The 22,855-nt window shown below is 42.1% G+C and overlaps 1 protein-coding gene across 1 annotated transcript in view; it reads right to left on the bottom strand.

The window, feature by feature from the left end:
• KIAA0319 (KIAA0319 ortholog) overlaps nucleotides 1–22,855 on the bottom strand; it is a 562,397-nt gene that overhangs the window by 434,351 nt on the left and 105,191 nt on the right. Inside the window, exons 3-4 of the mRNA XM_069218755.1 lie at nucleotides 21,108–21,880; nucleotides 1,534–1,729 (exon numbers count right to left, since the gene is read on the bottom strand). Of these exons, the coding sequence (XP_069074856.1) occupies nucleotides 1,534–1,729; nucleotides 21,108–21,880 (969 nt within the window). The remainder of the gene's footprint in view (nucleotides 1–1,533; nucleotides 1,730–21,107; nucleotides 21,881–22,855) is intronic.

Raw genomic sequence — 22,855 nt, 5'->3', positions numbered from 1 at the left:
ATATTAAAAGCGTATTTTTCCTGTCTCTTCAGTGTGCAGAACTTGCAAACAACCCTGACCCAGCTATTGTTCTCTCTGTATTAGTTCGAAACATAGGGACATTTTCCCATCCGCATGCTAGCATCTTTTAGTATAAAATGATTGTGCTTCGAAACATTTGTAGATATTTCCAAGGACAATGAGACGAGGGAACGAGAACTTTTAACCTGAGACGTGTGCCAAGCTGATGAAGTAACCCCGGATATGCCACCTACGGAAAACTGATTATGAAGACCAATCAGAAGACAATATATTATCGAGAGATGACAAATGCATTACTTAATGTATAATTTGATAGGTTAACAATGATGGGGTGTATTGACTAACCAATAGAATTTTGGGGGAATGAATTACTAGAAAGGGATAAAAACCCATGACACAGGAAATAACGGCGCATTAGGTAGGGAATGATATTGATTGCATCCCGAAACTCTGTCACACTATTCTGTGACTCGAGACTTAGACAAACTATCCTTGCCCATATTACTGCCCCTTACACTTTTCTCCTTATGAGGAGAGTGTCTCTTGCCTCTAACTTAGATAGACTAACGGCGATCTGACTGATGTCCTGAAGACGAAGACTGATCCTGAATGCTGACTTAATCAGAGGAGGGTAATTATATATTTGCTAATGGAAATTCATTTTGCCTTTCTTTCTAGGTACCAACTGCTGTATGTTTTGATAGAGACCTTAGCTAGAAGTTTTCCAAATTGGTGTTCAAAATTGTTTTGCATGACGCCCAACATGCTAATGCTAATTAGAGGTTAGACGAGGTATTCATTCTGACTGACAAACTGACGTGACTGACGTGGTGCTATGCTGAACTAGTATCTTAGAAAGTTCGATGTGTTATAATCCGCTTATATCTATCTGATTGTTCATGCTACTGATCTTTGCATTATCGAAAGCTTATTGTGGTTGTCATCTTGTAATCGTGCTTATATGTTTATTGACTTTGAGATTAATGCCTTTGCTACTAGATTGTAATCAATAGGGAATAAAACTTATTAACTCCATTAAGGTGTGGTTATTCATGACTGAAAGGTCATGGTTGCGCCGAATGTTCGTTAATGTCTAAAGTGAGAGATATTTTGATGTTAAACGTTGACAATGTTATTGACCTATTGATTGATATTTTGATCAGTTATCTCGTCCTACGGTGTCTCACCACTGGGCCCAAAGATTCATTGGCCTAAAACGAGTCCTGATGTGTATAAATTGACATAGACGGACGCGTTAACACTACTATGAGCACCATGAATCTGTAGGTCGATATTTCAACAATGAAATTAATTACGGTAGATCTTAAAATATGTTTTCAGCATTAACGCCTCTTTAGGGACTGGTACTGTGAAGGTATTGATCATAAAAGGAAGCAATATCACAGATCTTGCAATAGTATTTAGAACACTGCTGCTGGGTTTGATGGTGGTATCACTTTTCTGAGAAATCTTGTCAACTAGCAACGTCATCCTGTTTAAATAAAAAGATACCTGCTGAGCTGGCAGTAGGAGAATGTGCAGGTATTTCATCTGCTCTGTTGGGAGGCGAGGATGGTGTACTCGTGGGCAGCTGAATGTCATGCTCATTCGCTCGAAGGGACTGGTCCACTTGGAGATTCTTCAACATCTCAGATCCAGTGTGCAGGATTTCTGGGTTTGCAGAATGACTAGGTGATGCCAAAAGAATCTACAAAGTACATAATAAATACATGAATTTTATTTTCATGCAACAAATAGAATAACTTTTTCTTTGGAGGTGAAATTTTAACATTTTCTTTTTTTTTTAAACGTAAACATTGACATCATCAAAAGTGAAACACACATCTTCCATTTTGGAGGAATTAAATGGTCTTCATACTACAAATAAGTTATGTCACGTGCTCTTATGTCAGTGTTTTTCAGAAGAATCCTTGAAACTCACAGCTTTATAAAGGACATTCCTGTAGTATTCTAGCACTTTGGAGTATTTTGTATTCTATTCTGACATATGCCATCTAGGACGTCAGAATAGAATGTGAAGGAACGACGAGAGTCGAGCAGAGGTTGGAGAGGAGTTCTGTTGTGGATGGCAGAGCTGTTGTACCCGGAATACTAAATAAAGGGCATTTTATCATTCATACTGATATGAGGGTACTTCATTTCAATTCCCTTGCACAACACATGCCTTATTATGTGACCATTAGCACTGTACTGGAAACACCAGTGGCAATAATTGTCCATGTGAAAAGGCACCTGCACACCTTTGTCCTTTGAACTCTGGCGGGAAGTAACGTGCTATGTTTAGGTCTGCTTTTCTGTTGTCCCTTTGGTTCTATTACTCGTTTTACACTGCTTGCATTGTTGATGACATCATTGTCCGGACTGCTAGGCTTTGGGGCGTTCTTTTATTGGGGGCTAATCACACAAAGACCCTTTTTCTCTGGCACATTGCACGTTTGTGTTGTGAGGAGGAAAAGCTGCCAATAGATCTTATACAGTTAAGTGAGGGGATTATAGCTTCTGATTTGCTTATTCAGCACTGGAGGTAAGTGGAAATGGACGACCATTTCTACACTCAAAATGTGAGGGAGCACTTAGTCAGAAAACAGAGATGGGATCTGTGCTGTCCTCGTATTGAGGCAGTTCGTTCCTGTTTCATTTAAGTTTAATAGACGTCACAGTCCATGTAAGCGATTAAAGTAAAAACACCAAGGGCAGTTTCTGAGAAGAGCAGGTACTCGCCAATTGAAAGTATTACGTTTTTCTTGAGATGTGCCGGTAAAATAAAAAAAGTGCCGGTACTCGGTACCGGAGAGTACTGGCCCATTTAAAGCACTGGCAATAATTCAAGATACATTTTTTCAGTTTTCTATGGTACAGCGCAAAAACAATTTCTGGCGGGCCTTAAGGGAACACAAAATTCATCGCCGCTTCAACAGATCTGATAGAGTTTACAAAGAACGTGGGGACCAGGTGGAGTACTTTTGCAGGTTCCCTAAATTTGTCACTTGAAAAACACATATGAAAGAAAACAAATCTTCATATTTCAATTGCAACTTCAGTGATTTATAATTGACGCAACTACATGGCCAAAATACATCTTCATCTTACAAAAAGGAATTGCATACAAACGTCAAATACTGCTTGATGCCATTTTCCTAAATGACCTTAAATGTAATAAACTAGTAACTTTGTATTGGAGAGTCAGCATTTTTATGTATTTTTCTCCCCAATGTGCCCAGCATCACTAGGATATCTTTGAATGCACAGGCTGACTTGAATGAAATAAGGAACGCTAGAACTGTAATAATAAGATGCACGATTTCTGGGTTATCCTAGTTAGAAGATTCCTGTGCTATCCTATTCCTAAACTAGGGATGCCCCTTTTAAGATAAGGATGTCTGACGTTTGCCATCATCTTTGTGTGCCAACTGTTTGTGCTACACAAACTACAAGCACCACTAGTACCTTAAACTGTGCCTTTTTCCAGCAGCTTGCAGTATTCATCTGGCAAGCTTACTAAACTCTGGGTGCCCAACATGTAGTAGTCCACATTTTCTGACTTAACCATGCAGCCTCTTTTCTGTCATCTAAGTGCTGTGTTTTTACCAACCAGACCGCTCTCTTTTCGGATTGAGTTCCCTTTGACATTTTTGGTGGTGAGTTTTTGGCATGCATGTTCGAAAACGCCAACAGGATCTTGCCACTGAACTTTGCAGGGCGTCCCCTGTCAAGACTGGGAACTAGGTGCAAGCACATTCATGAAGGCAGAAGCCACTTCTGGCCTTTAACTCACACAGTGTTATAGAAACAAGACACTTTTATATTTTATCCTTTTATTGTCTTATCCTTGTTGGTTTTCAAACTTTCCCAAGCACTATGCATAGTCTGCCCCTCTCATTCATTCATTTACTTCCTTAAAGTAACCTTCAGTATACATCTGTGAGCAATAACTCACCTCACCCCAGGGTGGAACTAGGCACTTGACCTCCTAGTTATAACAACTACAAGGTAAGAAATCAAATTTGGTATGACTGCATGATTAAATTGAACTAGACCTTTTAAAACCACGATGCCCACCAAGAAGTAGCACATCATAAGCAAACAAGGAATAAATGGAGACTGACCAAACTCCCAGATGAGATCATTCAACTCAAAACACTCTGTTCTGCATTGAAATCCCCCTTTAGCATCCCAGGCACCCTAGACAAACCCACCATCAACAAAGTGATCAACAGAAGCAAGGCACTCTTCATGGCCTTCAAACTCTATAATAAATATAATAAACTGATCCCTGACCTTGCAATTCCTCAGCCAGTCCACAAATGCAATGTCATCAATTGCCTTCACCCTAAAAAACTAACAAGATCACATCCTACATCAACAAGAAAACTCAGACGTCCATGCTATCACCTGTGCTACATTGTTTATCCCCAAATGAACAGCTGTTGAACCCGTCTGGCTAATGACTAATGTTTATTAGTAGCTGATTATACAGTCATTGGTTCAGACTTTTTTGCCTGTACCTCAAGTAGTGGAGGATTACTATTGGCCCTCCAAGGTAAATTTGTTTAATAGGCCATTATTGGAACTTCTCAATTCCTCTAGAATGTAAGATGTGTGAGTGTTGCATGGCTGAAGTGTACATGAGGGCTTGGTTATCCCAGGCTGTCCAATGCTGCCCACCTTCAGTGTCAGTACAGACCTCAGGAGGTGGTTTTTCAAGAAGGTAAGGTACAACAATCATTGCTTGTTCCTGCGTTTCTCACTCATCTCCCTTATCCTACCAAAATCAATCTTGCCAGGTTGTTGTATGCATCATTTGATTCTCAACACTTTCAATAAAACAAGGAAAGATCTCACATGCTTACCCCATTCGTTCAGAAAAGTCTGGACAGGCCGGCCTGTGCCTGGAAGCCAGAAGTGTCGTTAATACCACAACAGAACATAGGAGATATACTGAATACCTATCCTTAGCCCTTAGGACTAACATACCTGATTGAGAGAAGGATTGTCTGAGATAAATCTACTAATCATGATGATATTATGGGCAATCTTTTAATGAAGAGACCATACAAAGATTTGTGTAAGTTATGAGTAAAATGCATTTGAACAATATGGATCCTCAAATAAAGTAAGCCTTGCACCCATATCAAAGGGTTTGGTGCCCCTGCTGCCCTCTAAATTCCCCTTTGTAAGAAAGCAAGCTGGCCGTGTGCACCAGAGGAGGATTCCACAAGACAAAAATGAATTGGCCAAACTCTCCCACCAGACAGGAGAAGACTTAAAGGACTATGGAGAAAGCACACAATTCTAAGCTGGAGGTACCACTTGTTCTGGAGGTACAAAGAATATGGCTACCCTGTATACTGCAAACCTGTCTTGCCCACTTGAAGAACCAAGGTTCACCTACTTGTGCATTGCTATAAGGATCACTGCTAAAATGGGAAGTCTGCTGACACTGTAGTTCTATGCTGCTACCTACCCAGACAAAGATTGACTAAATCTGAGCTCTCACCATTCATCATCAACTAAGGGACCAACATTAAATGTTCCTGGTGTCTAATGACAGAAGTGCCGGGAGAGAGCTAAAAAAGCTGGAGAGTAATCTGTTATTCATCATGGCTTACCCAAGGTGCCTCCTTTCTTCTGAGGCCAATTTGTAGTTCTGTATAAACCCTGGCATGAAGGCCCAGCATAAACTGCACCTGCATGGTCCACTAAGGCTCTGCTTCGAGCTGGGGCTTATCCTAAAGGCATTTGATCACAAGTTCCTGTCAGGAATGAGCAACAAGCTGCAAAATGCCCTTCAGCTGCTATAGCCACAACAGCAGGAGCATCAAGCAGACCCAGAATCTAGCTGCCACTTAGGGTGACCACCTCACTCCAGGCCATTACGGCCAGTGTCTCCAGTCCAAAGCTTTTAAACTGCAAATTGTCATTTTAGGGGGTTAGCCCACTTATCTCAATTGAGACAAAACAAGTTTACCACACCCATTATGCATTAGGTTATCACATGAAAGTGTGAGACTGGAAACTGTGTCTGTAATGACCTGGAGGAACATGGTTACCCTACTGCCATTGCCATTCTGACATTGAACAATGAGATGCCTGCAGCCTGCCTAAATTACCCATCTAGCAAACACATGTCTAACAAAAATAGTAAGACCTACACCAGACAGCTAAATGTAACCAACACATCAGAAAACACTACAATTTATAAGCTACCACCACAATAGCTAGCCTTGCTGCCATTGTTCACTGCAATGTGCTAAACCACCCATCTTTATGTATCAGTTGATCGAATCCAGCCATTAAGAATATGCCTGTGTCTCAGCATCTGAAATAAGCAATGGGACATGTTGGATCCAAAGACCCTAGTTTCTGGGACTAGCGGGGCTTTGCAGCCCTGCTCCTGTTTTCATCCTTTTTTCATTTATATTTTTTATTGTTTTGTTACAAGTAACCAACAGTCATAAACACCGTGATGACACATCTTACACAGCATCCCCACGTCACAGGCCCCCCTTTCCCTCCCCAACACCTGCAGCGAACAAACTTTAAAAAACATATATTTTTCTTTTTCAAAGAAGTCCCATTTCCTTTAAGAAAAAAGAGGTTGCATTGAAAAAAGAGTTTACTTTTTTAATGCGATCACACATATGGTGGTCTGCTGACCGCATCAGACCATCATCCCTGTGATGACATCCAATCATAGTGAATCGATATATGCAACTTAATTCAAGGATAATTATTTTTAAATTAGATTAATGTATTTAAATTAATGTATTTTCAATACAAATTTAATTAGATGAGTTAATGTTTTGTAACATTTTATTTTTTATTAATTCTAGGATAATAATCATTATTTTAAATAACTTTTTATGTTTGTATTATATCTAAAAATATTTAGTATTATTTCTTTTACAGAATAATAAACTTTATTTTATTTCCCTATACTTTCCCAGAGTAAGAGCTCCACTATGGTGGAGGAGATTTCTATATACATGAGCAAAGTTAATAATAGTTTACTGTTATCAAAGACTCCATTCCTTGATCTTATCAAGTGAGTACATGAAATTCAACCTCTAAATGTATATCTACACTTCAAAATAGTAAATAACAAAAAAGTGTAAAGCTACTCTTCCATGCAGTAGTTAATATACACGAGTAATATGTGAATATTTACCTTTCTTAGTAGGACCCCCAATTGTGTACATTGAACCATGCATGTATGACATTTAATCCATTTTTAGTGAAAAGTCTAGCAAATAAATGTGTTTTGTACATAGGCCCAATGTAAACAAGAATAGCAATATATAAATAAATTGTACATGGACTCACATAGAGTATAGTAGTTTTTTATTTAACTTTTTTCAATGAGAATTTTCTACTATAATGTTTGAGACATCATTTTTACAGGCCATACGTGTTACTGCCGGTGCAATTGTTAGAATGATTAATATGACATGGATTTGATGTTGATATATGTCAGAAGTGTAGTTTTAGCGAGTGACAGGTCTTGAAGTGTGTGCAATGGGTACTTGTTATATGACACGTATGTTGGCCTCTTCCCTTTTCTTGTGGTTTTAGACCTGGGAATGTACTTTTTGGCACAATGTGTGGGCCATGTGTTACTTCTTTGTGGAGTAATTACTTGCGCATTCCCAGACTTCTATTAACATATATTGTCTAGCATTATGTTGCAAATTAAATTTCAGAGTTGACTTATCCATGACACTGCCAGTGACACCAAAGGTGACAGACTTTGTAACACAGAACACAAAAATAAATTTCTAAATGTGTATATTCATCTTTTCGACTTTCGCAGACTGTTTCCATTTCACAATGGGACAGTAGGTGTAACAAATGTGTGGCTAGGTGATGGTGTGAGAGTCATCTTGATAAGATGATGGATTCTGCGAATGGTAGGTCGGAGGACAGTTCGGAGATCACCCTGAGATGGACACATATGAGTATAGGGAAAGGTACAGTTCCACTCCCAGTATGAATATTCTACTTGGCAACACATCCGTTGTGTCTGCTGCTGTGTCTTTGTCTTGTCAAACATACACAATTTTAATAAACTAAAAATGCACTTGGACCTTTACAATGAACCATCACACCCCAGGGGTACACCTAGAGAAGACATGAATGGTGGTAAGAAGCTAGCTAAGAGTAGCAACAAAATAAGCATATAATGCAATTGAGGTAACTAAAACAGATGTCAACATTTGTGATCATTTCAATCAGCTCCCATTGTTTAGTAGCATAATGTGGAATGTAAGGAATTGTTGCACATCATCCTTTTCACATTCTGCCAACCATGTGAAATTGGTAAGGGAGGACCGGGCTGACAGTTGCAGTGAATGCTGATTTATTGACATTTGAGAGCTGTGCTCTGGCCATATGCCTCAAGACATTTCTGCAGAAAATGTCATGACAACTGAGACTTTTGGACTTTGATATGTTTATGTTGTGACCTCAGTTGCACAATGACAGATACACACCATTCCAACACGAGTTGGGAGGGCTGAGCAACGCTCTCTGCCTTAACACAGCAATTAATTCAGTTTGTCAGTGAGATCTTGTAAAAGTTGGGGGGTAGCATGATGGGAAGAAATTTCCAGGAATTAAGGCAAGTAGCTCATGCTGAAGTAAGCAGCCTGGAAGTGCAAACAGCATCCCACTACTCCTCTGGCAAGTTACGATATATCCCCTCCAGTTTTCATTTCAAGCCACCCCTATTATTGTACTTCCCATATCTTGTTTTTACGCATATTTGACTTTCACTTGGTACATAGACTCACAGCTGACCGTCATCCCTCAACAAAGAAGGAAGTTATACCCTACGGTATTGAGGATTCTTTTGGTTATGACATCAAGGCCCTCATTAAGACATTGGCGGTAATGACAGACTACCGCCGCAGCGACGGCCGCCAACACACCGTTGCCGTGGCTACCTACCGTCCGCCATATTATGACCATAGCCCGAATTCTGACAGAAGGCTGGTGGCATTCCGACTACGATCATGGCGGCGGACGGCGGTAAGGTGGCGCTGCTGCCAGCGACCGCCATGCCAGTTGACCGCCACAGACCGAATCATGATCCATGATATGGCCTGGCGGTGTTCTGCTGGCGGACGCTGCTGCTGGCAGCAGCGCCGCATCCCGTCTCCTGCCGGAAGACCCCCTGCAAGCAGGTAAGTCGGGTGCTCTGACAGGGAAGGGGGGTGTTGTGTGTGTGTGTGTGGTGGAGTGTATGAGCATGCAGGTGTGTGGTGTGTGGAATGAGTGTGTGCATGAATGGGTGTGAGTGTGCATGTATGTTGTGTGGTGTGAATGCGAGTGTGCTAGAATGTATGTCAGTGTGTGTTGATGTGTGTGTGAATAAATCTATACATGCGTGGGTGAATGTGGGTATGAGTGTGTGTATGCGTTGTATGTTGGTACCTGAATGTGCATGTATGTCGGGAGGTTTGGTAGGGGGATCGGGATGGTGAAGGAGAACTCTGGGGAGAGGGCAGACGAGACCCCTATCAGTGTCAGGGAAGGAATTCCCTAGCACTGATAGTGCCTACCACCATGGTAAGATTGTCACAAAAACCATGGCGGTAGGCGGGTTCATTAACCCGTGGGCGGGACAGTGACGGCCGCCTGGCTGAAGACTGAAGACTCCAGCCCGGCAGCTGTTACCGCCCTGGCGGACAGAGTGGTACATTGGCGGTTTGGCTTGAGCCCAACCACCAATGTCATATTTTGGGGAATGGTACCACCAGTCTGTTGGCAGTACCTTTCTCTAAAATATCGCTGTCTGCCAGGGACATAATGAAGGCCCAAATGTCTTGAGGCATGAGTGTGATGCCACCCGTCCACAAAGGTCTGAGTCATCTCACTTCTTCCTGTACCTGCAAGATGGGCAGGGTAGATGTAGAGACTGCAGGAACTGACACAGGTCTTGACAATCTTCAAATTAACATTATGCAAGCAATTCATTTAAAGTGAGTGCAGCCTATCTCTCACTCACCGTTCCTTCAAAGGACTGTTAAGCATATGATTGTTAGATGAGTTCATCACATTAAGGAAACATTTACCTTGTTATAGCCAGGCTTGGCCATTCCTTGACCAATACATTTTTAGGTGTGTTAGTGCAATGTTTTCCATTGATATGGACCAGGACCAACAATACACATCCCAGTATGCAATATGCCTGTAGTGAAAAGGTGATTATGGGTAATGGTGTTGCTGATGACATGGTTTCCCAACAGAGCACATGACACAGGACACAGTTGCACTTTCCCCAAAGGGCCACAACAATAGGTGTACACTGCTGTGAGTCACTTGAGACCCAGCAATATTTCAGATTATGGGCCCCACGTTTATAGGGGAATTGTGCGAGCTACAGAGACAAGAAGCAGAGAGAGAGAGCGAGAGAGAAGCATATGTGCATAGTATCAAAGGAGGGGGGGCAGTGTGGCAGGGAGAAGCCAGGGCAGTATGTGACCAGAAGAGGTAGGAGTAGAAAGGGCTTGAGCATTAAGTGAAATGTGTAATGTTATTTTGCAATCAAATTCACGTTTTTTTTAGTTTTAAGGTGGGTCACTTTGCATACCTTTTCCAAGTGGCCAAAGCATTCCTGTCCTACCTGCAATTCTTTCATGTTTCACTTAAAAATTTGGTCATGTGACCCAGTCGCTACAAATATTTTTTTTAATCAGGCTCCCATGCCGCACAGTCGTTGCTGCACATTCCAGAAATGATAATTTTCCTTTTTGCTTACCCAGAAATGTGTTTGTGTCCATGCCTGAAGGTTTGTGGTGTCTGTGCCATTGATTACACAAACTATCTCAGGAAAAATTACTACTGCCACCTGCTCCTCCTCTGCCAGCTGCAGCAGGGTACCTGCGTCTTTGGATTCTAGTTGAAGTATTAGACTAGGCTTTTCCTACAGGTTAGTGTGCACTAATCCTTTATGGTAGTAGCAGGCCTGTCTGTCAGCCGCTTTAAAACTCTAGACTTTACCAGTTCCATGTTTGTAACTTTCCTTGCTTACTTTTGCTCCTGAATGAGCCTTGTAACTCCAAAACTATGTACTGAGTGTAACCTTGTTTCTAGTATTTCTTGGGAGTGTCCCCAACTCCAAACCCATGTTTCAAGTACAATCTTGAGAGTGTCAGACAATTCCAACCTTGTGAGGAGTATAACCCTGCTCCGAGTATAACCTTGTTCTGAGTGTAGCCTTGCTTCGAGTATACCCATGTTCTGAGTATAACTTTGTTCTGAACATAACCCTGTTCCGAGTGTAACCTATGTTCTGTAACTCCGGGAGTGTCAGTAAATCCAACCTATGTACCAAGTGTAACCTTGTTCAGAGTGTACCCTTGTCTCTAACATACCTTTAGAGTTTGTTTGAACTCCATCCTGTGTATCGAGAGCAACCTTGTTTCTAGTATGCCTGGGGAGTGTCCCCAACTCCAATCTATGTATTGAGTATAATCTTGGGAGTTTCAGTAATTCTAGTCTATTTTCTGGGTTTATGCCAGGAGTGTCATAAACTCCAATCAGTATTACAAGTTTTCCTCGAGAGTCTCAGAGTTTCTCATCCAAGAATCTGGTTACTCTGCCCTTGAAGGTTTTGAAGAAACTTGTAAGTGTTGGTTACTGGAGGCAGTGCATTGTAAGTTGTGTAGAGGCTTGTTGAGGTATTGATGGTAATTGCCTCTTCTTGTTCCCAGAGTTTTGCGTCTTCATAAAACCTGAGGTGCTGTTCCATAAACGCCCACCCTCACAGTCCAAGAAGGTCTCAGGGACAAAGCATTCTGTATGCAGTGTAGTATCGGCATTGAGCAGACTCTGTACTGCATGTTTCTTTTCTTATTTTGTCCCTTCACCCCTTTACCTTCTCGATGCTGGCAGATCTAGGTGTATCTCCTTGGGCCCTGCCTCTCCCTGAGAGGGAATGGAGGTCTAGCATCGGCTCCATTGTCGTCTCCGCAGTTGGAACCAGATGAGTGTATGACAGGCAGAGATTGTCTGGTAGAGGATTAAAGAGGCATCAGTGGCTTTAAGGCTCTGCAGCCTTGGTATCCAGTGTACTGACATTTAAAAGCACTGGCCACAGGCTTCTGAGCACAGCTTCGGCCACCGTCACTCATTCTTTTACTAATTAAACACTGTTTGTGCCACTGCATTGACCTTAGCAATGATTTTTTTTTAAACATATTTTATTGTGGTTTCAATCAGTCATTTGGCAGATAGTTAAAATACCATACAGTGCAACATATAACAATCTAGTTATCCAATGCCTAACTTCTACCGGATCTTTAGAACCCTATTCTTAGAAATCCTGATATCGCAGTTATTCCCTTAACATCCCTCCCGTCACCCACACCTGCTGCCCCTCCCCCCCTATGTGAGCCCTATAGTGTGCTGTAATAATCTCAGTGGAACTGGACATGCCCTGGTCAGATGTGGCCCTATTCTCGACATGGTTGGTAGTATGCAACTCACCTATCTTGCTTATCTCCCCCGGTTCAATAATCATAAGGGAACCGCCAGTAGTCAGAACTTAATTATGTCCTTATTGCCTATTAATCAATGAGTCGGTCAAGGGGTCGGTCAAGCCTGGGTTTCTGCTCCGAAGGCTTCAAGTACCATCTCCCAGCCCTGAGCCACTTCATGGGGTCTTATTCCTCTCTTGGCCTCCAGATAGAGAATGTTATCCTCGCAGCTAGCCCATTTAGTCAACTCTCTTTTCCATTGGGATATTCTCAGACCTACTGGGTTCTTCCAGGACATTGTGATTTCTCTTTTTGCCATTGTATAGGCCAGATCCTGAAACTTGTTAGTAACCTTTTGTTTAGCTGTATGCGGAAACCATCCCAACAGACAGTGACCCATTGTGCAGGGAATATCCCTTCCTATGGCTCGTGCCACAATCTGGCTCACCTCTGCCTAGTATGCCTCCAACCTGGGGCAGTCCCAGAACATATGTTTAAATTCCATTCCTACTAGACCACATCTTGGACATCTCACGCTCTCCGTTCCAAAGTACTTATTGATCCGTCCAGGTGTAAGATATGCCTGATGAAGTACATAAAAGTTTATAAGCTTGAATCTGGCATTACGTGTCATTTTAGCGAATCCCCCCAGAATGTGCTCCCAATCTTCATCAGTAATATCAGCGCCCAGATCTCTCTCCCAAGCCAGTTAAAGTTGGGTCAGAGGAGAGGTCTTGTTGGTTCGAATCCTGCAGTAGAGGTTTGACACTACTTTATATTTGCCAGAAGACGACGCCAGATAAGTACAGGCCGCCTGTGCAGGAGGTTCCCTCATTCCTCCTCGCCAGTGACTACGAATACAGGCCGCTAGTGACCCATGTAACAAGAAGTCTCCTGTCCATAGCTCAAATTCTGCTCTGAGAGCTTCAAAGGGTATCATTGTCCCTTCTTTAAATAATGTTCCCACTGTCAGTATTCCGGCCTCTACCCAAGTCTGGAGTCCACTCCAGGCACCTCGATGGGGTAAGGCCCGCAGTGACAGCAGAGGGAGCTCTGGCGAGTATGGGGCCCTTATTTTGATTTTGCGTAGGAAGCCTTTCCAGCATTGAGTCAAGATTTTTAGTTCTGGGGAGACCTGCTTCCTGTCTCCTGAGGCTCTTAGCAATACCTCGAATAACCTAGACCCCGGTGGGGTGAATGCCTCCACTCTCACCCCTGGCTCTACTCTACTTGCAATCCATTGCGCCAGCCACTGGAGTTGTGCTGCTAGGTAGTAAGCTTCGAAGTCGGGGACTGCCAGTCCTCCATCCGTGGAGTGCCTCTGGAGCTTGGTCAAAGCTACTCTCCTCCGCCCATCGCCCCACAGGAACGCCACCACCATAGTTTCCAGCTCCTTAAATGTGGCCTTGGGTATCCATATTGGCAGTGCTGTAAAATGGTACAATAGTCATGGTAGCACTATCATATTAAGAATCGCTACTCTCCCTGCTACAGATAGTGGCAAGGTTTGCCAAAAAGCCATACTGGACCATAAGGGTCATAGGGAGCTCCCTATATTGCCTTCTAGGGTATCCTGTGGGTCGAGATAGATCTTGACTCCCAAGTATGGGAGACAGCTTGGAACCCATCTGACCAAACCCAGCCCCAACGGTGGCATCACGGAGGGCCCCAAAGGAAACAATCCGGTTTTATCCCAGTTCACTCCCAGGCCAGAGTGTCCCCCGAACTGAGAAAGCATCTGCTGCGCCCGGGGTAGATCTCTGTGTATATCCTCCAAAAATATCAGCAGATCATCTGCATAGAGGGCTATCTGATGCCTCTCGCCTCCTGCCATTATTCCTGGACCACTCCCCCCAGCTCTCGCCGCGGCCGCTAATGGTTCCATTGCCAAGGCGAATAGCAACGGCGACAGGGGGCATCCCTGTCTAGTACCCAGCTGGACCATATAGCTTCTAGATATTGTCCGCCCAGTGCGTACTCTAGATGTAGGCTTGGTATACAACAGTCTTTCCCAGGCGATATATTCGGACCCTAGTTTGAGCTGAGACATCACAGTGTAAAGGAACTCCCATTCTAGACTGTCAAAGGCTTTTTTCTATGTCCACCGCTAGGACCCCAGGAGTTGTGCCATCAGGGCTCTGATCTCCCATGACTGCCAGTAATCTGCGAACATTATCCACTGTGTTTTGCCCAGGAATAGATCCCGCCTGATCTGGGTGTATTAGTGTTGGCATATATGGAAGGAGCCTAGTGGCCAAAGTCTTACTGAGGATCTTATAGTCCAGGTTCAACATGGATAATGGTCTGTATGCCCCAGTTTCCATTGGGTTTTTACCTGTTTTTAACAAGGGTATTATTATCGCTTCTCGTGCTGTTGTTGGTAACACTCTCTGCTCTTTAGTGGTCCTATATAAATTCTCCAACCTTGGAACCAGTAAATCTACGTAAGTGGCATAAAATTCAATAGGTAGATCGTCCGTCCCCGGCGTCCTCCCTCTAGCTAAATCCCCTGTGGCTCTCCCAAGTTCTGGCTGCGTAATGGCCCCTCCCAACAGCTCTGTAGTCTCTGGAGGGAGCCACCCGAGATGCAACTCGGATAAATAATTCTCGGTAGAGTCCCTGATATAACGGAGTTTGCTTTTATACAGCTGTTCATAGTAAGTCATGAAGTGTGAGTTGATTTGCTCCTACCCATATATATGGTCCACTTGCTCTGTTGCCATGTCCAAAATGGCTGAGTTCCTATGAGTTTGTGATACCACCCAAGCCAGCATTCAGCCCGCCTTGTCTCTCTCTCCATGCGCTCGTGTAAGGTAGTTTCTGTAATCAAAGCATCGGAGACGCTCTACACAGTCTGCTACTGTTGCTCTAAGCTCCAAAATAGTATTTTGTAGGTGTGAGTTTTTGGGTGTATTTTTCTCAGCCTCTCTTAGCTTATCTTCTGCCAGCTCAGTATCCCTGAGAAGAGTCCTACAGACTCCCAGTGCTCCTGCTATGCATCTCCCCATCATCACCACCCATTCAGTCAGGGGGCTATTAGTTGAGGCTTCATTGTCCTCAAAGAATTGAGTGATATGTTGTTGCAGTTTCCCTTGGAAGTGCGCATCATCTAATATTTCTGATTTCAGTTTCCAAGTGGGGATGCAAGGGGGGGTGAGCCCCACCGCAGTGATAACAAGAGGGCGTTGTGGTGGGAGAGAGTGCATTCTCTTTGTATACATGCGGAAAGACATCTGGCGTGCAGGAAAAAACATCTAGTCTGACATGCAACTCATGCAAGTGGGAGAAATACGAGTAGTCCCTATCATCAGGGTGTAACCTTCGCCAGGCATCAACCAGCCCCCAGTTCGTTTGCCAGGACAAAAATTGTCGTGCCACCCTCATCAATGGGGAATCATGCAATGGCGGGTGTGAACGGTCCATAGTGGGGTCCACCACACAGTTGAAGTCGCCCCCCAGTACCAAGGGGCATTGTAGATAGGGGGCTAATAGGCCTGATATACGTGTGAGAAATTAATTTTGGTCTGAGTTGGGTGCATAGACATTAACCAATGCTAACTCTCTGTCCTCTAATCGTCCCCGAATTGCCACAAATCAGCCCTCTGGGTCTATGAGGCTATCTAACGTCTGAAATGGGACCCCTGCTCTTATCCATATTAGGGTTCCCCTCGCGAATGCTGAATATGAAGTGTAATCTGCTTGGCCTTTCCATCGCTTTTGTAGTGCTTTCTCTTCTGCTTGAGTTCGGTGTGTTTCTTGGAGCATTGCTATCTGAATCCCCCTCCGCTGTAAGTAAGAAAAGACCTGACCTTATCAATGATGCCTCTCAACGAGGCAGTCCTTTTTGCCTTTGGGAGTTTAAATGGGGCAAAGAGATATTTCTCAGGTCTTTCAACCTCTGCGATTAGCAACTTCACCTCTCTTGGTGAACTTCAACTTCCTCTCCTGGGCACCCCACCTTGCTTGTTCCCTCCTGGATTGTGTCCTCCTGTCTCTCCTGGCTTGCCATGTCAATAGAGATTTTGTTTCTTTTGTGTTGTGCTAGCGCATCATTTCTCATCTTTATAGGGTAAATACACAGCTGCACAGGAAAAATTCACTCATCACTAATGATTTCTGAAGCAAAGAAGTGCAGCAAAAACGTAAGTAAATCTGGGTCAAAATGTGCTGATATACGTGTGTGACGATGTTAAGCTTACACATGAATAATGTCAAAGTTCTTATGAATTGTTAAAAAAAACTGTACTTCACTTGCTCTACTTCCCTCTTCGGCCATCTAAGTGCCAGAGATAACTCAGACAAGTCCTCCATTGAAAGCATGTGAACACAAGGATTTCCACATGAAGACTAGAATAGAAACTAGGATAGCATTTTATGGCATTTTAACAGATGCCAAAAAGGTACATTAAAAATAAAAATATCCCTTTCTTTCAAATCCAGTTACAACCTTCAGGAAAGGAGATTTGGTGAGGGGTCAAATTGAGGTTCAGAGGCCCAAGGGTGCTTGCATGTTGTCACACAAAAATGTAAATGCCCTCATGAGTAAACTGACTACAGAGAGACTTTAGGCAAAGGGACTGGCCGTGAGAATAAATTAAATAGAGGAAACAAAACAACTTAAGATATAAAAACATTGAGGGCCTCATTACGATGCTGGCAGACTAATGAACGTCAGGGTCGCAGTGGCAGTCAGACCGCTGCCAATCCGGCAGTATGACCGTCACATTATGACTGCTGCACTACCACCAGCACAGCCAGTTTTCATCTCCACTATGTTCTGGCTTTGCTGACAGTCCTAATCTGCCATTGCAGTGCTGCAAGCAATGCCACCCTGGGGATTACGACCCCCTTCTCTGCCAACACTTTCATGATGGTAACCCTGCCGTGATAAAGCTGGCGGAGACGGGGTGCAGGGTGCCCCAGAGGGGCCCCTGCACTGCCCATGCACTTGGCAAGGGCAGTGCAGTGGCCCCCCTCGCTAGCCCCGTCACAATGTTTGCTGTCAGCTTAGCATACAGTGAACACTGTGATGGGGGCTGGTGCACCCTACGCACTACACCATTGCCGCCGGCTCTATTATGAAGCGGAGACAATGCTGTAGGCCGTTTCCTGCTTGGCGGCCAGCAGATAAAAACTGAGTTTCCGCCCGCTGACCCAGCTGGAAACTCGTAATGGCCCTGGCGGGGTGGCAGCCACAAAGGCAGAAACCTCCCCCTCGGAATTTTGGAGGATGGGCTTTCCATCTGCCAAATTCACAATGAGGGCCTGAGTGTATTGTTTCCGAAATATTTTTATTCAGTAAGGAAAATACAAATTTTGTTTCAATTTAAATCTGTGTAGTTACACCACGTAATCCTTGTCTCCAAAATATTAAACGCATAGATTTTATCATTTTTCATAAAAGTCTCTTTTATTCTCATACATTATTTTCAGTAATAATTACATAATACAGAACTTTTTAATTTTTTGATGTTAAAAATCCTTTGAATATTGTATGCCAGACTGATGTACTTTTATTTAATCAAAGATTCTTCAGTAGTTCATGGTAAGCCAAATAGACATGTCACTGAATGATTTCCAGTTTTCTCTTGATTGGGAATCTGCGACAAGGGTCACATTGTGTAACTACAAAGAGTTCAACTGAATCAAAAACTGAATTTTCATCACTGAACAAAAATAATTTGAGGGAACAATACACACCACGTTTTTAGATAACTTGGCTACTCAAGAGGTACAGTTAACCCTATTCTCAAGAGTGTACAATCCTAGCAGGAGATGTTTAAGAGGATAATAATAAGAAGGTCAGGGAGTGTTGTATCTAAATATTGATCTGAGCTTAAAATAGATGACCCACAAAAGAGGATGCAAGGGTAACAGAAAGCAGGTTGCGTTCAAGGTATATTTTTGGCTTTACATGCTTGTTCTGTGTCCTTTATTTACTCATTCGAGGCCAAGGAGTAAAAACACTGAGAAGAGAGCTAAGATTTGGCATTGTCAATCGTAATACACAGAGACTTCTTTGTGCCTACTTATGGATCTAAGAGCTCAGGTCAGTGAGGAACATTAAAAGCGACAGAACCAAAGAAAATATTCTAGAAAGAACTGCTAGGAACAAAAAGGGTTTTCTAGAATGAGCAGATTGATACTCTTCCCTGACATGAAATAGAAGCCAACATAGGAAATGTTATTGTTTAAAATACGGCTTAATGTACTAGAAACCAATGCTACCTTTAACATCTAGCCAATTTCAAGGGTATCTAAGAGGACAAAATGCATGTGGTCACTAAGGAAAGGTGTGCTCACATAATCTTGGATGGGGATAGCCTGAGCAATGATAATTGACATTCCTAGAATCTGGACTGTTTAATGCTTTTGGAGAAAGATTTCTGTCTGTCACTGCCCAAAAATGTCCAATATTTGACAATTGGTGGTCATAACCAGGGATCTTGATAATAGGGAATTTTGAATGTGTGTTAGGAAGCAGTTGGCCCCCACTACTCATGAATCCTTTTCCTTCTTGCCCCTCCATGATCTGTCCATGTCAATGACCATGCCATTGATCTTATGGATTAAGCTGCTTTTGGAGCTGATGTGGAGAGAAGGTTGTTCTAGGGTCACATGTACAAAGTATTTTTCTAGTCGCAAACGGGCCGGTTTGAAGAATCTGCGTTTTGCGACTAGAAAAATGCAGACTGGGATGTACAAAGTCCACATTGCAGTATTAGGAAGGGGAGTGTTGAGGGCGTCCCTTCCTAATACTGTGTCTGAAAGGTATGTACAAATGTTTTGCGACCAAAATGCAGTCGCAAAACATTCACATATTACCATCAATAGAAAGTAGGTGGTAACCCATTCACAAATGTGAAGGGGTCCCCAGGGACTCCTTCCCCTTTGAGAATGGTTAGATAAATATTTTTTAAGAGGAGGTAGTGGTCCCCCAGACTACTGCCTACACTTAAAAAAATAAACGTAAACGTTTAATTTTTTTCTTTTTAAATGCGTCCAGTTTTCCTTTAAGGAAAACAGGCTGCATTAATAAAAAGATTGCTTTATTTAAAAGCAATTACAGAAATGATGATCTGCTGAGGTCAGCAGGCCACCTGTGGTGCCTGTGAGTCCTAATGAGTCACAAATTGAGACCTACCTCATTATTATTCATGAGGTAGGTCTATTTGCGACCAACTACGAACCGCAAATGAAACTCTGAAGGGTTTCATACATTTTAGCAATTTCCTAATTGCGGTTTGCAGGAAATCGCAATTATTAAATCGCTAATTCATACCTTCATGCAGATGGCCCTAAATGATGTTGGGTACAAAGCAAAGTTAACTTACAATGGAAGGTGTACCTTCCTTTAATAAAACACTTAAACATTTAAGAAACAACGAATAAAGTGTTACAAAACGTAAGCACTAGAGCAAGGAATAGCAAATTCCTGGTAACACAAAGATATAGGGCCAACTGGAGCACAAACGATATGTTGTGTAAATTAGGCATTTTACTGCCATAAGGAGGGAAAAGGTAAACAAGGAAAAGAGGAAATCAGCTACTACACTTTTTGTATCTTGTCTTGACATTCTAGTCTGCAGTCCAGAAAAGAGAGTTAGCTTTGCAGTGCATCCTATAAAGGTGTTCTCATTCACAGGTGAGTCTTTCATGTCTCATTCACTCTTCCTTTGTCTCACATGTTGCTATATAAAATCTATGGTCTGCAGCCTAGTATCCTCTTCAGTGGAAATAAAGTATTATGTGAATAAATAAATGAAATACAAAACAAAACATAATATATGTGATCTAAGTCAACAACTAATCAGCAAGTCAGGGAGAAATAAGTGCTTATTTATTCTCTCCCATCACCTCTTAACATTCCTATAAAAGTGGTCAGGCTACAAAGAATTGAGGTATTTGGCTCTCAGTTTTGACAATGTGATGGCAGCTCAAACTGAGTGTTTCAAGCAATTTACAATTAAAGAAGGCTTTACACAAGTGAAAAGCATGCTTTCTTGGAGCATTCCTTTTCTAACTTCATGCAGGACTCCAAAGCTGATTGCAAAGGTAAAATAAATTACTCAAATGGGTTCCATAGGGAAACAAGAACAACATGAAGATGTTCAAAAGTCTTATCAGTCTCGGTGAAAGAACTTTAATTTATAAAATAGCCCCTCCACCCACAAACCTTTTTGTCACTTACTAGCTAAATGTTAGTGACTGTTGGTCTACACACAACTCTTTCTGTTGTCTAAACCAATCAATTTCCAAATGTCCTCCTCTCTCTTCTTTCCTTAGTGTCAATTTATAGTCATCTTTTGAGAACCGCTTTCTCCAGTTGCTATTCTCAGCCCATGATTCAAAACACTTCACCATAATACAAACACATCGAGAAATGTATACATACAAAAACAAGAATAATTAAACAGTGTTAGGTCACAGGAATGATATCACTGTCCAACATCATTACATCATAATAGTGGAAACAACTACCTTTGGCTTCTTCAGAAGAGAAAGAAGAGAAAGCCAAATCATAATATAATACAAATTTTTTGTGTGACTGCTCATATTCACAATATTAAGCAGTCCTAAACCTACCTCCCCCAATGAGCTTCTGTTAGTATTCGTAGGCTGCTCCTGCACATTCAAGTGTGTTTGAGGCACTGTTGCTGTGGGTAGCTTAACCTCAGTGTTAAATGGTTGCTTCCTCTCCAAAGGAAGTGTAACAGTTTCAAATTCAGATACGTTTTTAATCATAACTTGCTCCCATTTGGTATCTTCCTTCTGAGCCTCCTCAAAATGTCTGTGATGGTCTCTAGACTCAACCTCTGAAGAGTTGAGGTTTTTTTCGTTGCTTGTCGGAAACCAGTCTGCATAGTCAAATCGCCCCTTCCAGTCTTGCTTTGTGCTTGAACGGATGGGATCTTGTTCATGGTCCATGTAGTCATCTGGATAGTCATTTAATTCGTCAAGGTTGTGGTATTTGGTTAGGAGGGAAAGCCCTTTCAGATTGCTAACGTCTTCGGCAGAGTCAGGCAGCAATCCAGCAGTGTGTCCCCTGCTCAGCCTTATTGGTCCATATATGGGTAATGGGACCAGTCTATCTGGCGGTCTCAGTACAAAGGTAAGATGGGAAGTCATAGTTTCCATTTTCTTGGGTTCACAATTCTCTTTGTGTTGGCAGTTCACGATGTAGCAATGCCTTTCAAGCAACCAGGCTAAGTCACACTCAGAGAGATTGCAACAGGCTGCAGCACAGTCTGACATTGTTACTGCTTGAGGCACTCTGAAAATCTGTGTGGTTTCTAGATTGGGTGATATGGCTGCACCCGAATAGGTCACCCCATTCCTGCACTGCTCACAGAAGAACCCTGCAAATGACAAAATACATTGTTATGATATTGCATTGGATCTTCCATTCATTTAAACCTTAGAATCTTCAATATATTCAGTGTATTCTTTCTGCAAATTGTTAACAGTTGATATTAATATGTATACCTTTACTTGAATGAAAAAGCATGTGCCAAGTTTAAACAAGCACTTGCAACACAAACAAACTGGTCTGGCCTTGGCAAGCTACTTTGATTGTTAGCTTTTTCTTAAACTTTTGATTGCAGGACTGTGCCACAAAAAGAAAAAAAGAACATGTGACCCACTAAAGTTGGCCTTCATATGCTTGAATTAAAATGTTTAAATTAAAAACAAAATCAGTGATGTTGTCTTTTTACTAGTGATGTTTCTTGTAGGAAAGACCTGTGTATTTTAAAGTTATCATTTTTGTAGGAGACCAGAAAAATTCATTATCCAACCAAGCACTCAAATCGCAGGCACCTACAATATTACAATGTCACCTAAACACTTTACATCCTTAAAAAAGGATAACAAAAATAAATCAGCTAATCAGGCATCAGATGTGCAGGCAAAGTAAATGGCAGATTTTTAAAATGAATAAAAAATATGTAACTAAATTAAAAAAAACACACAATTGGAACCAGGTTTAAAACTGAAGATAAAGACCCTTGATGTATTCTATTATATTATATACGATGTTGGGAAAAAACAATAGTCTGTCCAACATCTGAAGCTGTGTCAATAGCCAGACCTAAAGAAAATCCAATTATATATAGGTTGGACTTTTGTTTCTAATTTGGAATAGTTTGTACTTTTAAAATGTTCTGTTTTACATATGACATATTTTCACTATTAATCTTACACTGTTCACATGAACTGACATTGCATCTTTCAACAAACTTAAAAAATATTTTGATGTGACTCACTCCTGGTTTACTGCTCAAAAGCACAAGTAAGCCAGGAGTAAGTCATCTGTGGGTAAACCAGGAGTACTA

This window comes from Pleurodeles waltl, chromosome 2_1 (genome assembly GCF_031143425.1).
Source record: "Pleurodeles waltl isolate 20211129_DDA chromosome 2_1, aPleWal1.hap1.20221129, whole genome shotgun sequence".
Classification (NCBI taxonomy): Eukaryota; Metazoa; Chordata; class Amphibia; order Caudata; family Salamandridae; genus Pleurodeles; species Pleurodeles waltl.
The sequence above is the reverse complement of the archived record's forward strand: the minus strand, read 5'-3'. Positions and strand labels throughout refer to the sequence as shown.